Source organism: Hippopotamus amphibius, chromosome 3 (assembly GCF_030028045.1).
Source record: "Hippopotamus amphibius kiboko isolate mHipAmp2 chromosome 3, mHipAmp2.hap2, whole genome shotgun sequence".
Lineage (NCBI taxonomy): Eukaryota > Metazoa > Chordata > Mammalia > Artiodactyla > Hippopotamidae > Hippopotamus > Hippopotamus amphibius.
In genome coordinates, this window is record NC_080188.1 from 35,858,362 (window position 1) to 35,882,510 (window position 24,149).

General features: G+C 36.2%; 1 protein-coding gene across 3 annotated transcripts in view; it reads left to right on the plus strand.

The window, feature by feature from the left end:
* The window catches only part of ADGRL3 (adhesion G protein-coupled receptor L3), a 415,454-nt gene that overhangs the window by 243,230 nt on the left and 148,075 nt on the right, over positions 1–24,149 (plus strand). For 2 of the 3 annotated variants that reach the window (XM_057727606.1, XM_057727608.1), the window contains exons 5-6: positions 12,922–13,224; positions 15,261–15,364. In XM_057727606.1, coding sequence (XP_057583589.1) covers positions 12,922–13,224; positions 15,261–15,364 — 407 coding nt within the window. The remainder of the gene's footprint in view (positions 1–12,921; positions 13,225–15,260; positions 15,365–24,149) is intronic. The other variant, XM_057727607.1, reaches the window with a different exon arrangement.

Here is a 24,149-nt window from a genome sequence, read left to right on the forward strand (position 1 = left end):
ATTTGTTTATATATATGTGTGTGTGTGTATATGTATATTTTTTTTGGTAGAGAAATCTGAAAATTTTTATCCTGTTGGCAGATTTTTTTCCTAAGCAATTTGCTTCTCTGACACATTTATTACTACCTGTGAAATGCATGACTCCATCTTCTTAAAAGGCAAATCATCAGGAGAAAGCAAAATGGGGAGGTTTTTATTACTCTATTAATTTGGAAGATGTTGAGTAGGCATGGTTGGCATGATATTAGGAAGAAAATAAATTATTTGGTGCATATTTGAGTGAAGAGAAGTTACTAAGTTCCCAACTTGAGGACTGGAGAAAAGACAGTCTCTTCAATAAGTGTCAGTGGTAAAACTGGACAGCTACATGTGAAAGAATGAAATTAGAACACTCCCTAACACCATACACAAAAATAAACTCAAAAAGGATTAGAGACCTAAATGTAAGGCCAGACACTATAAAACTATTAGAGGAAAACATAGGCAGAACACTCTTTGACATAAATTGCATCAAGAAAGATCTTTTTTGACCCATCTCCTAGAGTAATGAAAATAAAAACAAAAATAAACAAGTGGGACCCAATTAATAAAAACTTTTGTACAGCAAAGGAAGCTATAAACAAGACGAAAAGACAGTTCTCAGAGTGGGAGAAAATATTTGCAAACGAAGCAACTGACAAAGGATTAATCTCCAAAATATATAAACAGCTCATATAGCTCAATATCAAAAAACAAACAACCCAATCCAAAAATGGGCAGAAGACCTAAATAGACATTTCTCCAAAGACTCACAGATGGCCAACAAACACATGAAAAGATGCTTAACATCATTAATTATTAGAGAAATGCAAGTCAAAACTACAATGAGGTATTACCTCACACTGGTCAGAAGAGCCATCATCAAAAACTCTAAAAACAATAAATGCTGGAGAGGCTGTGGAGAAAAGGGAACCCTCTTACATTGTTGGGAATGTAAATTGATACAACCACTATGGAAAACAGTATGGAGGTTCCTTAAGAAACTAAAACTAGAACTAGCATATGACCCAGCAATCCTACTCCTGGGCACATACCCTGAGAAAAACCATAACTCAAAAAGATACATGCACCCCAGTGTTCACTTGCAGCACTATTTACAATAGCCAAGACATGGAAACAACCTAAATGTCCATCAACAGAGGAATGGCTAAAGAAGATGTGGTACATATATACAATGGAATATTACTCAGCCATAGAAAGGAATCAAACTGGGTCATTTGTAGAGATGTGGGTGGACCTAGAGACTGTCATACAGAGTGAAGTAAATCAGAAGGAGAAAAACAAATATCGTATATTAATGCATATATGTGGAATCTAGAAAAATGGATAGATAGATCTTATTTGCAAAGCAGAAATAGAGACACATACATAGAGAACAAACATATAGATACAAAGGGAGAAGGAGATGGGGTGGGAGGAATTGAGAGATTGGGATTGACATACATACACTACTATGTATAAAACAGATAACTAATGAGAACCTACTGTATAGCACAGGGAACTCGACTCGGTGCTCTACAGTGACCTAAATGGGAAGGAAATCCAAAAAAGAAGAGATATATGTGTATGTATGGCTGATTCATACAGCAGAAACTGACACAGTGGTTTAAAGCAACTATACTCCAATAAAAAAATTTTTTTTAAAAAGAATGACAGAGATGTTGAGGATATGACAAAAACTGGTTAGAACCAACTAGACCCAAGGTGGTGGAAGATTCCACCTTTGGTTGACCTCGAGCCTTATTATACGCTCATTGTAATAACCTTAGCAGGCTAAATGACACACGCACCAGCACCACAACAGTTCCGGGGCCATAAAAGGGCAAAAAGTGGACGATGGCCCAATTCCTGGAAATCCCTGTCCCTTCCCCAAAATAGTTGGGATAAATCTCCCACTCTTTAAATTATGCAATTACCCAGCCCATAAAAACTATCCACCCCCTATTTCAGGGCCTCTCTCACTTGAGACAGCTCACACTCTGTATGTGGAGTGTGTGTTTCCCAAGCCACTCTTGCCTTTTGAGATGGACTACATTCTGCCTATGGAATGTGTTTATCTGTTTTCACTTTACTATGGCTCATTCCTGAATTCTTTCCTGAAAGAAGCCAAGGACCCTCACTTGGCAGTCCATCCCAGGAACTTATCCTCTCGAGCGCCATTTTCCTGCAACCTCTTTACAAAAGGTATTAATAAATCTATGTACTTCTTACCTTAAAAAAAAATTGCCTTAGAGATAAATGTCCTGAATTCTATTCCTGAATGTATAACAGAAAATACCTTCGCATAGTCACTCAACCGCTTAATTCTCTCAACATAGACAATTTCTACCCCTTCTTTATTTTAGAGGAAAGTAATTATTAATTACTAGTATCTATATAAATATATAAGTTTCTTGAGAGTCTAAGTCTGTATTTTCTGGTACTCGTATTATAGCTTAATATTATATAAGTAAAAATTTGAAACTCTTGCATATTAAATCTTACAAAATTTATTCTGGAGTGGGTGAATTAAATTATTTATTCCAACTTTATTAAAATCTCAGTGTAATAAGATACAGTAACATATATGTACATGGATCTGAAAATACTTTTCAAAATAAAGCATAGATAATTATTCTATCACTCACCAATTGTGCATTATTGAGTATTTAATATATGTCTGGTAGTATATTTGCATGGAAAACAAAGTAGAATATCAAATTTCCTTGCACTCAGTAAGAGCTGTAGAGTTGTAGAGTTTAAATGTGGTTTTGGAAGAATGACTTACTTTATCTATCAAGTCTATAATTTATATACTGATTGTTAAGTGACTTAGAAGAATGTTTATGACTTTACTTAAAATTAAGAATCATTTATATGACAATTATAGAGCTCCCTTTCTTTTTTATAATTTAAATTACCCGAAGAAAATGAAATGTTTAGAGATCTCAGTGTTAATGGAGATAATGAGCACAGTGAAGAGCCAAGATTTGACTCTACAACCCATAAAACAGTGAGCCTGCCCACCCTATAAACTCCTTGAGGAAGGGGCCATGTTATATTCAGCCTTGTATTCCCATCCTAGCAGCTAGTTGAATCTCCCATTTGTGTCACTGTTAGGTTTATTTGGTCAAAAAAAAAAAAAAAATCAATGCTTGAGTTTGTTTAATTGTTTGCTTTTAAGAAGGTGCTTAGAAAGCAATATAATGACCTTCTTTTTTCCACACTCTAAACATAAACAGCAAAACAAGTAACCAAGAACTGTAGCTGCCCTGAAAAAGGGCCTTAAATTTTACCAGTTTGTTCTTGGAAACTTGTGCATATGTAACAGAGATGAGCACATATATATTATTTCAAGCATCTGCAATAGATCAAAGTTACTAAAGTTACATTCTTAAAAAAAAAAACAACTTGGAGCATAAATTATGAGCTTTTTCACTTTGAGTATTTCATTTCCAAAAGCAGAGAATAATCTTATTTTTCTTGAATTTATTTTAACTTCATACTTACAAATAAATCATATATAACCCTTACAGTTTGGAATCACTTTGTCTTCATAGGTAAACTACAATTCACAAGTTAATAATATGTCACTGCAAATATTAGGCAATAATTTCAGTAACTGGATAACAATGATGTCAAAACTAGGGGAATAAAATACAATATTGAAGCTAGAAGTAAGGAATTATTCTAAATCCTAACACCAATTCAACTACTTACACTCCTTGAATATTTTGCTGGTTGTTGGGAAATCAGTAAACTCAAATTCAGTTGAATTCTCCCAGTTTTTTTTGTATGCATGGTTTTGTCACCACCGGTTTACTTAATATTCTCATAAATCAAAACTTTTAGAAATTTTACAGTAATGAGAAAGAGAGTATAACTGTTGATTATAACTCAGGAATCCTCAGGAGTATCTTCATACTGTTTGAAGTCCATATGTATATGTGGTTGTTTCAATTTTAAATAAATAATGGTAATGGAAATGGAGCTGAAGAGGAATTTACATTAGAAGAGCTAACTCTTCTTTTGTTAAAATGAAGACTCAAACATCAGCTCAATTCCACCAACATTGTTGAAGGCCTATGATGTACCAGTGAGAATCATAATTTCTATACTCAAAAGCCATCACCTCTCTCCCCTCCCCCATGCTCCAGTATATGTGCATGTGACCCATAGCTTTCTAGCCATCAGTACCACTGGCACCTCAGACATAGAGTCAAATAGATATTTGTTCTCCCTACTTCCATTCTGTTCCCATTCAATCACCCTTAAACACAACAACCCAAGTGAACCTAAGTCAGATCATATCTTTCCCCTGCTCAGACCTTACAGTGGCTTCCCACACCAGACAGAGTATATGCAAAAGTCCTCCCCATACCTGTAAAGTGCTATATGCTCAGTTCCTCACCACCTCTCTGATGTCTTTTCATACTGGTTTCCTTACCGTTGCTCCAGCAACACTGGTCATCTCACTGCATATAGACCTTTGGGGATGCTGTTCCTTCTACCTGGAATGCTCCACAGTTATTCACATCTCTCAGTCCTCCACTTCCTTCAGGTTTCCTTATCACCTTAACAGCACTTTTTCTTCTTATCCTTAGCACTTTTTAATACCTGATATGCTATATATTTTAAATTTTGCCCTATTTATCCTACTAAAATGTAAGTTCTGTGAAGGCAGGGATTTTTATTTTTATTGTTTTTATTGTTTAACTCTGTATTCCCAGCGTTTAGAACAGCAATTGGCACATGGTAAGCAATCAATAATTCTTGATTGTATTAGGGAATAAATAACATTGTTACTGATAGTAAATGTTTATTAATCTGTTGTTCTCTGTCATTTACTTTGCTAAGTATTTTAAATCCATATTGCCCCTTTTCTTCTCAAAAAATATATATATTATCTCCATTTAGTGAAAAACACAGAAAACTAAAGTACAAAGAGGTATTATAATTTGTCCAAAGTGACATTTCTTTTAAATGTTGAGTATTTATCTCATTGTATTATAAAGAGACATTGTTGTTATTACAGTATTTTATCAACTCTAAGATTCTCATGACTTTACTTTTCAACATTTCATTAGTTGGAATGTACCTAACACTTGATACTTCACAGTTTAATTGGCAGAGATTTTTTTTTTTTCTTTCTAAGTGGCACAAAGAGAAATGAATGATCTTGTACCTTCCACAAAATGCAGTATATTAGAGTCTTCTCGAGGGAAGCTCTCTTTGCTTCATCTCTGAATCCTTGATGCCCGTCACAATGTATAGTGTAAAACAAACACCAATAAATATTTACTGAATGAATAAATATATTTAGTGTATTTCTCCTCTTTCTAGTTCCTAACTTCTTCAGTGGCTTCTTAGGGCTTCATGAGGGCAAGTAACATGAGGACAAGGAACATGACACTAGTACCCAATGTTTTATTCCCAGTACCACTCCTGTCATATGGTAGTTGATTAATAAATATGGATGGGATGAATAAATCTTATAATTCCTAGAAATGAGCTCTCTTATAGGCAGATAATATATTCCAGACTTGATACTTTTAAAAATCACTTCAAATCTCTGTCAGATAATATGGATTACACATGGATTTTGGAGTCAGACTATCTGTATTAAAATCCGGGCTTCACCACTTCTGAACTATGTGAAGTTAGGAAATTCACTTAACCTCTCTGTGCCTCAATTATGCATGTAAAGCATTAGCACACTGCCAGGTACGTAACACATGCTCAAGAAAAGCCAGCTATATTTCACAGTATTGTTTGCTGATTTTTTATTGCCTGCTCATGTGCCAAACGCTGTACTCAGTTTTCTGGATTTTAAAGTTTTTTCTTAGGGGGTCCTTACTTTAGGAGAGTTAGACATGCCAGAAGAGAAAGAAATTAGCTCAAAGAGGATTACTTCCTCCAGTCTCATCAGCAGTGGGCAGGCTACTTTCTTATGGATCAAGTTCAGGTTATCAATATTCCTTCCAAGTTAGTGTGGTTAAGAATGTGCCTAGGTTCTTTCTCTGTTATGAATTTGCAACCTTTGAAAAATTACTGAATCTCTTGGCGCTTCAGTTTCACCATCTGAAAATGATGATAATTAATAGTACAGATTTGTTGTCATATAAATGGGCCAGTTCCTGTAAAGTGCTCAGAATAGTGCCAGATGCATGATTTGTACTCAATAACCACCCAACAGGTCCAGGCCATAGCAATACCAAGAAAGTATATGTGAGCAGTATCGGGGACATATTAATTTCCAAATTTATTAATAGTTTTTACATATGTGTTTCTGTCATTAAATTTTGTCTAAATTTTTAACAATAGGATAATCCTATTAAAAAGGCAGAGACTTTGATAGATTTGGATTAGAATTCTAGCTCTATCACTTGCCAGCTATATAAGCTTGGGAGAATTGCTCAGTTTGACTTCTTTTATCTCCAAAATGAAGAGAAGAATAGCTACCCTAAGGTTATTAGGAATGCTAAATTAGTATTTCTTATGATACGTATATTTATAAGACATATAGTTCCTGGTATGGTTAGGGCCCCCAAAATCCTATATGTTACCTTAACATCTTACATGATAAGGCCATTGCAAGTTCATGTTTATTAGAACAGATAGTTTTCTTTATTTACAGTAAGGATATAGTCTATGAGAGAATCAGAAATTATAACTGGATCAAATTACAAACATAAGTTTACCCCCCCACATGGCTGATAGTATGTGGAATTTCCCTATTTGAAGGGGCCATGGAGCCAAGTATTATAGATGGTTTCATAACTGGTAATGTTAATGTTTCTTTGTAAAAACTAAGTGTAATCAAATCTTCTGCCACCAACTGACATGCGTGGAGGTCAGGCAGAGTTTCTTTCTTCTACCCAGAGCACTGCACAAGTAGCCAAAAGCCACTTGCAGCATTGTTATGGTTCTGGTTTTCTTATTTCCTTTATCAGGCCCTTGGGAGGATTTTTTCAATAATTGACCTTGGATTTAAATACTTGGAAGGTGGGGGAAGAAGGAAGTGCTTTTGTAGTCAGCTAAGGTACTTTATGTTGGGAAGAAGTTAGCACGAAAGAAAGGTTTGTTAAGGGAAAACTGTGAGGGGTGGTACGTATTTTAAAGAGGAAAGGAAAAAAAGGGAGAATTAAGAAGAAGGTCCATGTACTTCATGAATAGAAAGAAAACATGTCTCCTATTGTGAAGTTTATCCTGTCTTTGATTCCATGGTTTATATTCTATCTTAAGTATTACATTTTTCAAAAAATGCCTGTATTAGTTTGCTGGGGCTGCCACAACAAAATACCAAAGACTGGGTGGCTTAAACCAAGAGAAATTCATTTTCTCACAGTTCTGATGGCTGGAAGTTCAAGCTCAAGGTGCCAGCAGGATTGGTTTCTCCTGAGGCTTCTCTCTTTGACTTAAGATGGTCACCTTCTCATTGTGTCCTCACATGGCCTTTACTTTGTACCCCTGTATCCCTGGTATCTCTCTTCTTATAGGAATACCCGTTCTCTTATATTATGAATTCATTGACTCTTAATTACCTCTTTAAAGGCCTATCTCCAAATATAGTCACATGTGGAATAGGGCTTCGACATATGAATTTTGGGGGAAAACAACCAAGTCCATTAACAGTGTTAGTCCCAGATAATTAATGTGTTTTGTGATCAAGAATAGTAATGTTTTATTGGAGTTATTTTAGTTCCTTCAGTCTCTTCTGGAAGCATTGTGGAAGACTTGTAGTTGTAGCATGCATGAAATAATTCAGGCTGCCACTTTTGAAAGCATATTATGAAAAATATGGAATAATTAGAGGACACTGACTTACTGTTTGTATGATTATGATTCACTTACCAGTTGAGCCTGTGTTTTCTCATTTGTAAAATTAGGTATTCATGGTTATAATTACTCTGCACATTTTAAAATCAGAATTCAGTGAGATAATAGAGATAAGGGAAAGCATTACAAAATGTAAAGCACTATACAAATGTTGTTTATTTTCACTGTTTTCCATAGTATACGCCACAGAGTATAATCTGTAGTAACATTCAAAATAATATTTATTCTCTTCAAGGCAGGCTGAAGAAAAAAAATTAAACAAAATAAATGAAATCATAAGAATGAAATAAGCCAGGGACAATAAGTTTCAGAGGGCAGGAAAATTAAACAGTTCTTTTGGAAACAAATGTTAATTATGAGGGAAAAATGTTAATATGAAGAAATTTTTTGGTTACATTTATGAAAATGCTCATCTGTATAAGTACACTGAGCACAATAACAATGACAAAATAATAAGGAAAATTGCACAATTTTCATGAAGTGTTTTATATAAACAGTCATTCAAACTTGTTTTCTTTTACATAGTGACCTTCCCTGATACATCCTCAAGCATATGAGGCACTAAAGACACAGTTTTATTAAACTGGCTATATCATCGGGTAAGATTCAGTAACAGTGTACACTGGTAAAGTGTCATGTCACTTCTACCTTGCTGGAAAATAGAGAAGGACAAACTCTTTATAGCATATGATATAGGCTGGAACTAGGCCAAAGTGTGTTGCTGTAACTCTTTAGTGAATCTAGATCTTTTTCCACAGTATCTAGCAGAAGGGCAGTTTCTTTCCTGGACATTGGCGACAGCATGTATTTCACTAGTGGTACTTATTTTGCCAAAAGCTGGCATTGAGCAGAGCCCTTGGGAGTCTTACATGGCCATAAATGGGAGGAAGGGGATGAGGGATCAGGGACAGCTTTTAAAATGGACTTTTATTCTGCTTAAAGTCAAACAGAAAGGTATGACCATGCTTGTAGATATCTCCTGTGACACAGTTCCAAGGAGAAAAGTTCTATACTGATCCTTAACGTCAGTGTTTCTGTATTAAACTAAGTAAAGTCCTTGCAATGTATTTTATAACAAATTGAATTTTAAAAAATATATCTGTTATCAGTGTTATTTCTTCTTAAAAGTAAATTCACTTAAATATGATTGTTCTGAGATAAGGTCATTTGGGGAAAGAGGGGTCTTTGTATTCTTCCTGCTTATTTTCTCTTTGAGTTGTCTCTGAGTTTTCTTAAAGTGGAGTAAAATCCATTTGTAAAATAACTTTTCCAGCCCATCAACTGTAGGGCTTCTTAGCTACCCCCATTTGCTCTTTCTTTCTATTTATCCTTTCCCATCTTTTGTGAAGTTTTACAACAGGACTCTTCCCCTGCTTCCTTGACCTATCCCTGATGGTCATCTATCTTGGTTGAGAACTTATTAACTCTTAGTCAGACACAGGGCAAAAGTTGAGGAAATAATCTCGACAAAACACACTGCAGTATAAAACCCTGTCTTGCTAAATTTGGAAAGGTTCCTTGATGGAGATGGTATCCAATCTAAGCCCCACAGAATACATAGGATTTACCAGGAGGAAATGGGGGCAGGAACACTGCAGCATACGCAAAGACCCTGAGGCCAAAAGAACAGGGGACAACTGGGAAACTGCTGGTAATTTTGTATGGTTTACGAGTAGATGTAAAAGATAAAAAAGCAATGTAAATGAGCTGGAGAAAGAAACTCCTAAAGGCTATAGGCATGAAGAAAAGGAGTTAAGCTTTTGTTTGGAGGGCAGATAGAAACCATTTGAGGAATTTAATCTGCGGAGTAACGTATTCCAATTTAGACCCTAAGAGATGCCTTTGGCAAAAAGTAGAGAATGGTTTGAATAGGGTAATTTTACAGAAAAATAAAGAACATTGATTTTCATTGCATGGTGCTATTGTTAAATACTTTCTGGTGGGACACTGTCATCTTTAAAAATCTGAAATCTGGATCCTTTAAACAGAGCACAATGATACATATATTAAATCTATGCTAAAAAAACAATTCTATTCAAGCTTGGCAAGTCTGGAATCACAACAAGCAAAAATCTTATAATATGTCATTGCTCCTTGCTCATGATTTGTGTGATTGAGGCAATAGGCCAGAGAATCTTCTTACCATACATGTGATGATACAGTTTTATCAGAGCAAAAATGATTGCAAAACAAATCTCCTCTTCTCCCGGAGGAGATTAAAATATCTAACTGAAGAAGGGTGCTTTTATTTAAAAAGCCTTCTTTAGTACCCACATAATTCTCAAGAAGAGAAGGAAGACTATTGAAAATAAGAGCTTCCATTTTTAAAGTAATTTCTTCTTTAGTTCAAAAACTTCTTGAACAAGTAAATTTGACCATGAGATTTTTTAACTAATACAGCTAACTGCTATAAGTTTCCATTTTTACATGATCAAACTAGAAAACAAAGAACTCAGAATGCTTTGTTTTGCTGCAGAACTTGATCCCGCGAGAAACCAAGCACCACACTCAGAGAGTTGGAGAACTCAGGTTTATTGAGCCAGTGACAACAGACGAACTAATGCTCCAAAATTTCTGGGCCCCGTTTCCGGCCAGTTTTCTCCTTTTATAGATTAAGACATACAGCTACAGTTGGTACTAACTGATAGGTTACACAGTTTCTATAAATTACAGGTGGTTACAGAACTCGGTGGGGGGGGGGGGGGTTGCTAAGGGCTACAGGACGCGTGGGAATTGCTAGGGGTTACAGAACGCAGGGGTTCAGACAAAGGCGAGCAGAAGCAGGAGCAGTACATTTTATACTTATATCAATCATTCCTATGCAATTATTAACAGGCAGGGTTCACATAGCAGGCCTCAAACTATAGATTTCAAATCTTCCTCATCAGTTTGAAACAAAATCTGTAGCTCATTATCAATGAGAGTCCCTTTCAAAAATTTGTAAATGGTCCTTTCAAAGGTATAGATGAGAGATGGCATTATTGAAATTGGAGTCAGAGAAAATAACTTGAAATTAGCTTTTAACTATTGCCTCTCTCTCCACCAAGTAGTATAAAGTCAAAAAGAATTTTTCCATCAGCTGAAAAAATTTACACACAAAAAAAGTCCTTATATCCCAGCAATGACACCGTTGACACATATTTTTTAAAAGCTAATGCTTAATAGTAATAAAATTATATTATTTAATTTTAACATTAATTAATTCAATAAATAATATTTGATTTTCAAGTTATTAAATTTTCTTTTTTGAACATTCTGATAATTTTATATGCAAACTATATGTTAGAATCATTTATACTGTTTATAATTTTAAGAATTCAGCTTTACTTAATATTTCAAAATATGTTTCTAAATTTTATATTTGAATTGTGTTAAATGCTTAGTGTCAATAATTTTATTTTCTAAATTCTGAATTTCTGTTTTGCAAAAGTAGATACTGAAATACCAGTATTGGCATTTTGCTCTGGTGTTGCTTTCATTAGGAAAACTGTTAAAAGGCCATTGTTTTCATTCATTGATGATGGTGGATTGAACATAGATAATGGTGACTGGGGAGAGAGAAAAATGTTTTAAATGAGACTGAATCAGCCAGACTTGGCAATCTGGGGGATATGGTATATAGGGAAAAAAGAAGGTGAAAAAAGGAACTCTGCTTTCTTGTATGAATTTTGAGTAAATGTACGAGGGTGAGTCAAAAATTATCTGGACTCTGGTTACATTAAAACTTCTGTAACGTCTACAGCCAGAGTGCGGATAATCTTGGCGTCACCCTTGTAGTTATGAACATTACCATTCACGTGGAGAGGGAACATGAGAGAAAAATTAGGACGAAGGGGAGAGGAAACAGAACAGGCAAGAAGACAAAATAGCAAATAGCATCACTTCAGAAAATGCTACAATTTCAATGATTCGATAGATGTTCAAAAAATTTGTACCCCCCCCCCCCCCACCGCCATCTTTATCCTGTTTTATACGCGAAATACACTGTGATGGATTTGGCATCTCTCTGGGGCAGCAGAGTCTAGTTGATGACATGGTAAAGCAGACCATGAATGACGAACAGTAGGAGGCTTATCACAGGACTCCCTCCAGTTTCATACAGCCGAGTGACTTTGAATCTGAGCAGAGCCAGCTCCTCCACTGTTTATTGCCAGTAAGTGAGGTTAAGAGTAGTTTCTAATCTAATCTTAGTGTTAGGAAAGCAGTGCATGTATGTGGAGCCCTGGTATACACTTGCATTCCTATGATGGGAATCAGAATACATTTTACCAGAAGATAATTCTCTGCAGTGATTATTTCTACAGAATCATTAGGATATTCCTTTGAATACATTATAAATTTAATAACCTATTAATATCTGGTCAAGGAACCTAACCATTTTTATTTGGAACTTGAATACATTGGGAAAATGCCACTTTAAAAAAAATCTAGTTAGAAAATAATTTATGAACACACTAATTGGAAACTACTAATACTTTACATTAGTAAATGTCAAGTTTGAAAGTTTTGATACAATTGGTCAGCTTTGAAAGCATCAGAGTAAATCACCGAGCTACTCTAATTTGTGTTAAGGAGATTATACTGAGAATTGCTCTTTACTTTTTTAGCTTGTGAGCACTTTAATTCCTGATTTTTTTTTTCTTTTGCCTCTCGCCTATTTGCTACATCTTTAGAAACTTATTTTATAGTTAAGGTGGAAAGAATATTGTATATAGCTCTCTCTCTTCCTATACCGAGTTTTAAGTTTCTAAGGAGAGGGCTTTAAATGTTTTAATCCCCTAATTGTCCAAAAGGCCTGAAGCTTCTTAAAGCTTACCGAAGTGTTGAATTGTGCTCACTTTGTTTTCTGTAATTTGAGAACTTACAAACAAGCCTACATTTAGCATTTGTCAAATGGCTGCCTTGATATTCAAGTAGCACTCTGATATTTTGATATTGGCTTATTTTTCCCATTTTTAAGGTTCCTTGAACTGTCAAATAAAAATGACTCCTGAAGCAGTTGGACATTTTTAGGTCCCACTGTGAACAAGCAATGTAGGTGTTTTCTTTTGAATTTTATTTCAGAAATCTCTACCACAGGACCTCTTGGCATGGGAAGCACCACCACCAGTACCACTGTTCGGACCACAACTTGGAGCCCAGGCAGGAGCACCACCCCATCGGTGTCAGGAAGAAGAAACCGGAGTACCAGCACCCCATCTCCAGCCGTCGAGGTACTTGATGACATTACCACACACCTTCCATCAGCATCATCCCAAATCCCAGCTCTGGAAGAGAGCTGTGAGGCTGTGGAAGCTCGAGAAATCATGTGGTTTAAGACCCGTCAAGGACAGATGGCAAAGCAGCCGTGCCCCGCAGGAACTATAGGTAAGTCTATCCTACAAAGATGAGCTAAAAGTGTATTGTTACTTTGACTTGCTTTCCTAGCACTTTTTTTCTGGTCACAACATATTTTTGTTACTTAACATTTGATTAAATTCTGGACTCAGCTGAACTACAATTTAAAGCAATGTATTTTCAGAGTTTGAGAATGCAACCTGAAGAAGTCACAGGTGAGAATTTGGTAGGAGTACCTGTGAGATCAATAGTTTTCACCCATGCTGTGAGGTCTCTGGGTCAAGTTACAATTAAGCTATGGATGTCTCAGCTACTCAAAGAGCCAGCGCTTCTATGCAACAGCCCAGAGTGAATCACTGGATTGGTGGGAGCTAGTTCTCATGCTTGTCACCAACTGTCAAATGTTGATTGCAGAAAACTAGATCGAGATCATCTATATTAGATGATCATTGAAACTACCTAACATTTAACAAAAGAGAAGATTTGACTGCCCTTTATTACCAGTCATCACAGCTGTCCTTTAATAGTCAGAGGCTCTTGACATTGTCAGGGATGATGCTGGCAGGAGCCAACTTCCTCTTACACAAAATCCACTCAAGAGATCAGTCCTGCATTGTTTTCTCTAGGGCGTAGTCCAGAACTAAATAGCTCTTTGCCCTCCCCTTTTGTTTTTCCACTGATATGATTCATAGTATCCCTAAATGGTAATCATATTATTATTTGCCATTTAAGCCAGAAATAGTTTGATTTCTTATTGTTACGTATATTGATCGTCACAAAACTAATACTTGACAGCCTGCACACATTTGCATTATTCCATAAAATATATAAATAAAACAAATGCACGTGGATGACACTAGACTAGCATTGCTAGGACTTGGGTCTTTGGGTGTTATTGATTTGGTTACTTCAACAGGTTTGTCTTAAAGTTTCAGTGTGGATATGTCCTTCTGAATTCCATGGTATATGAAGTGGTGGGAAGACAAAAAGATATATTGTTTTTTATAAAAGTGCACATTTAATTTTTTCTCATCAAAGTGTTTAAAAATATTGTGAAATCTTCCTCCCCTTTATGGAGGGATGCAATGTTTAGTTCCAAAGTTTCCTGTGATATTGGAATCAGAAAACATTTTGAATTTCTTTCTTAGCACTATCCCCTTAGTTCTGGACTTCAGTTCCTTTGTTGTAGAGGTTAGTGAAATACTTAATTTGAAAGCAGTTTGCAAACTGCAAAGCACTACAGAAATATGTCGTTATTGTTTTGTGAAAATTGAGAAAGGGATTTAAAGGAAATCTTCTGAAGCCCTCCCTCCCAGGTGACTGTGCTTACGCTGTGGTGTTATTTTTCCCCTTTCTCTGTCCCCTTTGCTGCGTCTCTGTTCAGTCCCACAGAGTCTTTTCTCACTAGAATTATTGCAATCGCTTCCTCACAACCTCCACATCACTCCCTGAAATTCATCCTCCATGTTGCTGCCACAGTTATCTTTCTAAAACCTAAATCAGCGCATTTGTCTCCTCTGCGTAATGGTCTTCATTGATTTTCCAGCACCCACAGATGACAGACAAGGGTGTTTATGATCGGGCTCTGCCAGCCTTTCCAACTCCATTAAATACAACTCCTCTATCCAGTAGACCTCAATGCAAAACAGTTGAAGATTCCCAAAGACAGCATATTTTTCCTTTGCCTGGAATGCCCTTACCCACCTTGTTTTTCTGAAAAACCTGCACACCAATTCCTTTAAGACTCAACTGCTACCTTGCCTCTGAAAACTCAAGCAATAAGCCCCACAGAGGCAGGTACCACATTCATCAAATTCATGAAATTATTCCCTGTCCCTGGTGTAGTTGTCAGCAAGTACTTTAAAAATATTGAGTGTTTGTTGTATTGTGTTTCTCTAATGCCAGTTGCTTACCAGGCATCGTACATGGTGTTTTAATAGACATAACCTCAGTTTAATGATCACAATCTTACCTTTGCTCATATTTAAACGTATCATGGATATAAAGTCATTATAAGAAAGATGGTTTGAATATTTGAAGCAGACTTATTTTTCTCATTATTTTAGGAGTATCAACTTATCTGTGCCTGGCTCCTGATGGAATCTGGGATCCCCAAGGACCAGATCTTAGCAACTGTTCTTCTCCTTGGGTCAACCATATAACACAGAAGGTAAATCATGTGACTGACAAGGAAGGCTTTGCCAGATCTAGATCCTCTGTTGTTGATTATAATGACTGAAATCAAAATAGCCAATAATTTTTTTTTAATTAGTGTGGAAAAAATTCTCCCATTTTATTTTAATTTAAGATTTAGTGACAACCCTAATATGCTATGAGCTAATTCCAGAATTTTGTTGTTCTTAAAGGACAAATTCATGTACTTTCTCTAAGCCAAGCAGTATTGTTTATAATAAGTTTATTATTAATAAAATTTTTACAGTACTGTGAACTACAGGTATAAAGGTTCAAGAAGTATTATAAATCAAGCAAGCAAAAGCTTCTAGCATACATATATATGGATTTTCCTGTGGAAATAATAATTACAAAAAAAATCTATCTTTGGAATCTTAATCCATTTGATAAATGTTCTGTAACCTAATCATTTATCAGTGTTAAAAGTATACACATGTGTGACAGAATCTTGCAGACTCAAATTTGCAGGGCTTATTTGGTTGCAATATGTTGAACATTTTTATTATTAATGCACCGTGGGGCTTTGAATTGATTTCATTACAAACAGAGACCAGATGTGCATTTATGCCAAAAGGGCTATGGGATGAATCCTTATTATAGCAATTTGTGCGGATTTATGCACTCCTAAAATGGAGAGCCCTTCTAGGGCACATTAGCTATGCTGAGGAATTTCTGAAAGAGATCTTTCCTGAGAAATATTACAAATGATGGCCTTACTAAAAGCCTGTCTGTGCCATTTGCTCTTTCCTCTATTTGTTTTTAACCAGGCTTATCCTCAATAATATACTGTCTAATAATCCATAAATATCTACCCAGCAGATCATTTAGCAGATGAGCCATAACTATCTATTTACCCTAAATCATGGAAGAACAGTGGTTATATTGACTCCAGTTACCCTCTTACATATGCATCTCCATACTTGTTGCTATTCATAATGATGCTTCTCCAATTTCAGCACTGTTCCTGCCACAGTTTTTATGTCCTTTGATTTTATTACAATGTAGCTCAGACCCCAGGGCAAATAACTCTTGCTGGATGTGATCAGATTAAAAGATCAGTAGCATATCTCCTTACATTAGCAACTTTTAAAAATATTCCCTACATACTTAGCCCGGGGGTTAATATTAATTCAGTAATAATTCACCTAGAAAGCTGAGTGTTTTCATGATAATTCCTGAATATGGTTGGCCTATTTCATTGCAGAAATGACTGGTGACTTTAACTGATATTGATGCTTAATTCTTTTCTTTCCTCTGCAGACCTGCTAATCTTATGACAAAAGACACAGTTCCTTGTAAAGACCAGACAGCTGTTGCCCCTTTGATTTAGGGATGGAATGTTTTTGTTTTATAACAAATATGTTCCATTCTTTTGAAGCATTTCTGTATAATCCTGTAATGTCTAAAATTATGTTATAATTATATGAAGATTATACAATTTAAATGGTTGGAATTTATAATAATACCTTAGCTTGATTACTTATAAATTTATAGAATCGTCAAAAGTCTAACAGGAGGCTTTTGAGGCCTGTGAATCAGCTTATGTCACTATTGCCAGGTCAGTGTTGGAGCTGGTGTTTAACTGGGTCTACCTTTATCAAGACATCATGCTTCGTCAACACTGGCTACGCTGGGAACAGACCATGATGGTCTTTATATCCCACACCCACTTACCTAGTCTCTCTTCACTCGTCGCCGCTCTTTTACTTGGTTATCCTTTATACCTCCAACTATTTATGCTATTCATTAAACAAAAATGGTGGTTGAACAGGTTACCACACAGCTCCAACACTTAAATAGTGACACCATAAACCTCTGAGAGGGAATTTGTGTGCGCTGTGCACAGAGCTGTTTGTTCCTATGTTCTCTCCCTCCTCTCCAAAGCATCTTCCACAGAATTCAGCCTTTTGCTTCATTTCCTCCCTCAGTATCTGAGTCCCAAAAACAAACAGATGGAACCTTTGAAGAGGGTTTGTTTACAGTGTTTTTTTTTTTTTTTTTTTTGCTTGTGTTGAGAACTCTGAGGATTTACTCTTTTTTTTTTTTTAAGCTCTTTAATGGAATATAATTGCTTTACACTCTTGTACCAGCTTATGAGGTATACCAAAGTCAATCAGCTGTATTTATACACATATCCCCTCCCTCCCGCGACTCCCTCCCCCACTCCCTGTCCTGGCCCTCTAAGGCATCACCCGTCATCGAGTTGATCTCCCTTTGTTATACAGCAACTTCCCACTGGCTATCCATTTTACAGTTGGTAGTGTGTATATGTCTATGCTACTCTCTCACTTCATCCCAGCTTCCCCTTCGCCCTCCACACCCCCAGCCCCACATCCTCCAGTCCATTTTCTGCATCTGCATCCTTATTCTTGTCCTGTCTACAGTGGTATTTGGGGGAGCAAAGGTGAACTGCAAGGGATTGAACACGAACCCAGAGCTAGTAACAGGGATGGCGCTGTTCCCAACCACAGGCCTGTGGTTACCAGATCCAAAGTATGATGGAAAATTGGTAACAGGGTATCCTTGAGAGGAAAGATGACCTGTAGCCCAGAGACACAACCTAGCCTCAGGCAGCTTCTCAGAAAAGATCCAGGGGGATAAATACTGTGATTTCACCCCCTCTCCTTCCTTCCCCCTCACACCTGCCCAGCCTCTCCACTGGCCAAACCCAAGCAAAAGCCAGGGAAGAGGGGTGCTCTTAATAACATCCTGTAAGTCCAACTCCTAGGGAAGAGAGAGGATGGGGGAGGATGGAAGGTGGCCTTCCTTGAACTAGCAAATGGAAAGTACCCAGCAAGGTTCACAGTATTTGTTTCCCTTCTCTCACCCCTCCTCCCTTTCCCTTCCCCTCTCTTTCTCTCTTCACTGCCCCTCTCTTCCCTCCTTCCTTTCCCTTGTTCCATCCTCTTTCCTCTGTTCTGACCTTCCTGCTTTTCTTTATTTGCTATGCCATGTTGCAAAAATAAAAGTGAAATGTGTATCCGTAACGATTTATTCCTTCCCTCCTCTGCTCGTTGTAGTTCTGAGAGCTTCAGACTTTTAAAATAGAGGAACACTTTTTACCCCCGTAAAAGCATAAGTGAGAAAAGAAAGGAGGGTGATTCTCTCACTCAAACAGTGCGTTCAGTTTCCCCTCCCCAAGTTTGTGGGTGAATGTACCTTGGAACGTAAGGCCCCTCTCTTGTGGCTTTATAGGGCCTGTGGGGAATTCCTGAGAGCTTTAAAGGAAAGAACACACCGGACTGCGGTCTCTGCACCTTTCCCTTGGGAGGATCACTCATTCTGTTATGGGCATTGTTCACTCACTGTATGTCAGGCCCCGCTGTAGACAGCAAGGCTGCGCAAATAAGTGGATCAAGATGCTTACTGTCGTTGCAAAAAGCAAACCTTAAATTTTCATTTTCATTAAGAAACGAGTTATGTTTTTTTTCCCCCTGCAGTCAGGCCAGGAGGGATGAAACGAGCAAAGAATCTTGATGGTTTCTGACTCACAAATTAATTCAGGCCACTTATATAGTGGGGAAATTATAGACTGAATTTTGAGTGGTATTAACGTGTAGATTACATTTCACTAGAGAAAATGTGAGCCTTTAAAGTCAGAAGAAATTTGTTACAAACTGGCCAGAATACTTTCATAATCATGAGAGTTAATAAAAAGCCTATTTTGTACAGAAAGGGAAAAGTGAAAGTTGCCCAAGAAGGTATGGTGGTGGTGTGTTAGGGGCAGAGAGGGAGCAAAAGATTGGTAGGTGGGTGGATGGGTGAGTGGACCAAAAGGTAGGTACAAAGATAAACAGATGATTGGATAGAAAGATAGAATAGATAGAGATCGAGATTAGGTACATATGTCTTCAAATTAATGTTTAAAAAATATTTTCCTCTTTATATTGGAAGCCAACAAATTAGTTTAGAGCTCTGCCTTATCAAACATATGTGGTCAAATATCCTGTTTTCTCACCTTTCTTAATGACTGTTTACTGAAATTATAGTCTGGCGTCAGCTTGACCTCTAGCTTGGACTCAAGTTTTCAAAAAGGAGTTTATATTTTCTGTTTTGCATACCTTTAAAGAATTCAGTGCCCTTTATAATAACTCCTGTCTTTTTTCAATTGAAAATTGTGAAATTAAAGTTGTAAAGACCTTCCATATTTATTTACATGTGAAGTAAGGTCTACTTCCTACTTCATTACCTGGTCCAACTATTATATGGAAAAGATATGCTGGAATTGTTACCAGGAAACAGTTTTTCTATTTCTAGCAAACTGAAGTGTATTTTCTTCTGTTTGTACACAAGCTACTGACAGATTTTGAGATTAATGTAGGGCTCTTCCGGCATTTTCTAAAGAAGGATGTGAAGATCTAGAAATGATGTTGCTGTTTTACAGTATAAAATAAGCCAGTTATTTGCTCTGGAAGACTGGTCAAATCCTGTCACCCAGATCTTAATTTCTCCATTCTTTTGGGCTCTGTAGCTCTACTGTGGAATGAAAGTAAATTGCTTGTTAGTTTTATCAGAGATTAGTGGAATTTCCACATCTTCAGGCTTACTTAGCCTACATTCAATTGTAAGGTAGAAGTGTTTTACTGTTTATATACGCACTTGACTCAGATTTATAGAAAAATAGGTAGATCTTTCAAAGAAATGGTAGCTTTGTACTTAAACACTATGAGTAACTCCTTCATGAATTGTTTTGGCACCTGATTAATGTTTGATGTAATAAATCCCATAAAATGTCAAAGCTTATTTCAAAGAAAACTGTTTTTTCTTGTGTCAAAATTTGAAATGCAAATAGTATCCATCCCTGTCATAATTATTATCCTTAACTACAGCTGCAGGGTTTCCCCTCCCCTATTCAGGCCCTAGGTATAATCCCACCATTTCAATACAAGCATTAATTTACTAATCCTCACAAAACTCATGAGATTTCTCACTGTGCATGTATTTATTTCGGAGAAATAATTTTACCAGAATTTAGTAAACGAAATGTTAGAGATAGACATTGTAATGATGTCCTCAAGCTAGAATACATGAAGTAACTCTTTCAGTCCTGCCTCTTTGCACAGAGAACTTGAGATTCAAGATATGTGTATATTTTTGTATGGAAATAAGATAATAATAACTGGCAAGGGAAATAAATAGGACAATCAGAAAGAAGAGTAGCTTCTGGATGCCACTGCACAGAATATGGTTCATGAAGGCCTGATCTGGAAAGGCAACCTTTGAGCTGAGCTTGAACCTTGAGGTCACGGTGGCTATGAGAGAATCCAGTTGATGGCACCACTGCCATTAACAACAAGAAACCTGGAGATGACTCTGGGTGCCTCACTTTCCCTCCCCTCACACATCCAATCTGACAATAGACCTGTTGGGGTACCTATAAATCTCTCCCAAATCAGGCCAGTTGTCACTTTTCCCCACTGCTACTACCCTAATCCACAACAGCTTCTTCCACTGCTGTGGCTTCACGGCAGGTCCTCTTTCATTCACTCCTAACCCTCTAATCCATGCTACTGACTTTGATTTCAAATATAAGCCTGATTGGACCAATCCTATTTAGATGTACATTTACACAATTTCCCCAAATCATCATCATGACTTCCAAAGTGGGACTACTTAATCTGCCCCTTTCTCACCTCTCCAACTGCCTAAACCCCAGTTACAAGTACCCTCTGTGCAGCGCCTTTAAGACTCCCTGCCCCCTCTCCTAAAATCTGCTCTCTCTGCCTGGAAGCCCCCATCCTCATCCCAACCTAATTCCCTCTTTTCCATTTCGTCTCAGATTAAACATTCTTTCTCAGAGAAGTATTTCCTAAATTATCCCCTAACTTCATACACCAGGTTAAAATGCCTTTAGCTGCTCTACCACGATGGAATTCTCTATTGCACTCAAAAAAATTAAAGTTAAATTACTGTGCAGTTAATTTATTAGTAGCCCTTCCCATTGCTAGTATATAAAGTTCTGTTATTGGGAACCATTTTATACCCAGACTTTAGCATAGTACTATTAGAAATTCAAATTTTGGTTAAAGAACAAATGAACATTTAGACTGAAGGAACAATTGTTGAAATTATAAATAGAGATATTCTATTTTTAAAAAACTAGATTTAATACATACATACAATTTATGCTATGTTAGTACCAAATTGAATTCTGAAGGTAGAAAAATGTGCTTTTTCTTTCTGTTCTACCTTTAATGCCCTGTCTTCCCAAGCCACGGTTATTCTAGACTTTGCTTTTCATATAGCATCCTCTTGGCTCTCTCTCGCCACCAGTCCCCACCAGAATTTTATCTTACCAGGTCACCCTCAACTTATCTTTTGACTTTCAGCTTATTGTTACGTTCTGTTGCTTTCCCAGCTAATTTCCAGATGTTTGTATTGCACTATATTCCTTGCACTATATTCCTGTAACATCCCATATACATTCTGTTATTATAATTGCATTGTTGAATTAGTATTATCTGTGTTTATGCACCCCCCCCATACCAACTAGTAGAACGTGAAATTCCTGAGTGTAAGAGTCACATGTATCATTTGTCTTTATTTCCTTAGGAAATAACAAGTGTCCAATTGAATGAAAGAATTTTACTATGGTTTCTTCAATTTTAAGAGGAAGAGAGGATCATAATGAATAACTAGTTATGTTAATTTTTATTTTACTTTAAAAACATGCTTATCACATTTTTATTATAAACATTTTCATAACTTATTTCTACTTTAGTTTTTTTCTTACAACTTTCTTTTTGGTGAACATTGAGTTCCAGAGTTCTTTTGTGGGATTAATTTGATTTATTCTTCATGAATAAACACTTCTGGAATGCTAAAATCTAGTTATTATTTTTAAGATAATCCACTAGTGATTTTTATATTTGACTCCCCATTTTACGACACTACACTATCTGCTATTGACACATGTATAGGCTGCATCATCTTTTATGTTGAGAACAGTTATATTTTAACTTATTTACATTTTCAACTTTTTCATGACTATGCATAAAGAAAAAGTTTAAATTTCTATATTAGGGAATTACATAGGCCTTCTTTTTCATCTTTTCATGTCCTAGCCCAATATTATAATAATTAATATTGAAGACTATGCTTGTACAACTACACAACAAAAGAAAAGAGATTGAATTACAATGTGAAAATGCCTATCTTTTTCTATTTGATAAATAATTTTGCTTTTTATCATATTCCCTGATAGCTGTAACGAAAGTCAGTACTTGCATATTTAGTTTTGAAGATAATGTGTTAAAGAAAACCTATTATCTATTTTAGTAGATCTCAGCCTCTTTCCAACAGGGTCCATTTAAGTGAATCAAAAGACTCCAGAGGTCCATGTGCCTTGGCATTTTCTCATAGAAAAAGTATTATGTGGTAATAAAAGCATAGAAGAGAACAATGCAGTAATAATGATAATAATAACAATAAAACAAAGCAAAACAATGGTAATTCCACAACTACATTCATTTTTGATAAGAATAGCATAGGTGGAAAACTACAACAAGTGCAAGATTCTATGAATGGTGGATATGACATCTGTCACCCCATTGATCGCCAGGTTGATTCGGCTGATCTGGCTGGCTAGGCAGGTGTCCCCTTCCTCCCTCACTGCTCCACATGGATCCCTCCTGAAACTGCACACTCGGTCAAAGAGGATGACCTTCCCCAATAGAGGAGGACTGTTCTCTGGGCAAGGGTAGATGCGCTCCCCTGCTAGAACCTCCAAACAAGCTCTCAAGATCCATTTGTAAAAAAGTGTAGGGTGGTCAAGCTTCCAAGACTCCAGACACATCCAAATGAGGCACTGAATGTGGCAGTCTGCCTTTCTAAAAAAAGAAAAGAAAAGAAAAAAAGACTATGAATGGTGCATTGATTAAAAGAATATCCCTTTGGAAAATTATAGGAATTCCAGCTATTCTGGATAGTCGTGTGCACAGGAGTTTTGCAACATTGCCAAGCAGTTGTATCAGGCGTTCAGACTTACTGATGGAATACTGAATTTGAATACTTCATGAATGCTAGCATTTCACCAGTTTAATTAATGAATAGTGAATTTTATAAATCACTCATTGATATACTAGATTGCCAGTAAGTAACCTTAAATTGGATATAATGATTTAACTGTATGGATTATAATTACATTTATGTCACTTTGTGACCACTTAAAAGTACTTTCATGATCCATCAGTGGGTCATGAATGCTACTTTGATCTACACTGACTGTTACACACTTATCCTTGAACCTTATAATGTATTCCATTTGGTCTTACAAGTGTCTTAGGTTTTCAGGTCTTGACCATATTTTACTAATTCAATAAATTTAGTGGGCAGGTGTTTTTTTATTTTAAGCATTTCTAAAAAGTACCAGTTAACTGTATAATAGTACTTTAACATATTCTTCTTGTAATACATTAATTCATGCTTCTTGTAAAATTTAAACATTGCAGAAAAGGATTTTTCTTTTGATTTCCATCTTTCAGATTTTGTTCTATGTGTTTAAACATATACACATATATATAAACACAAAATATTTACATATATTATTTATTTTTCATAGGTGGCATGTTAATATGCTAGTCAAGTTGTATGTCTATATTTCACAAATAACATGCCTATATATATTAGCATATATATAACTTTCATACTTACATATATTTTAACTCAGTATTACATGTTGAAGATTGACGTTAACAATATTGTTCTCCTTCATACTTCTAAACTGTTGTATGATGTTCCATAGTATTTATATACATGAGCAG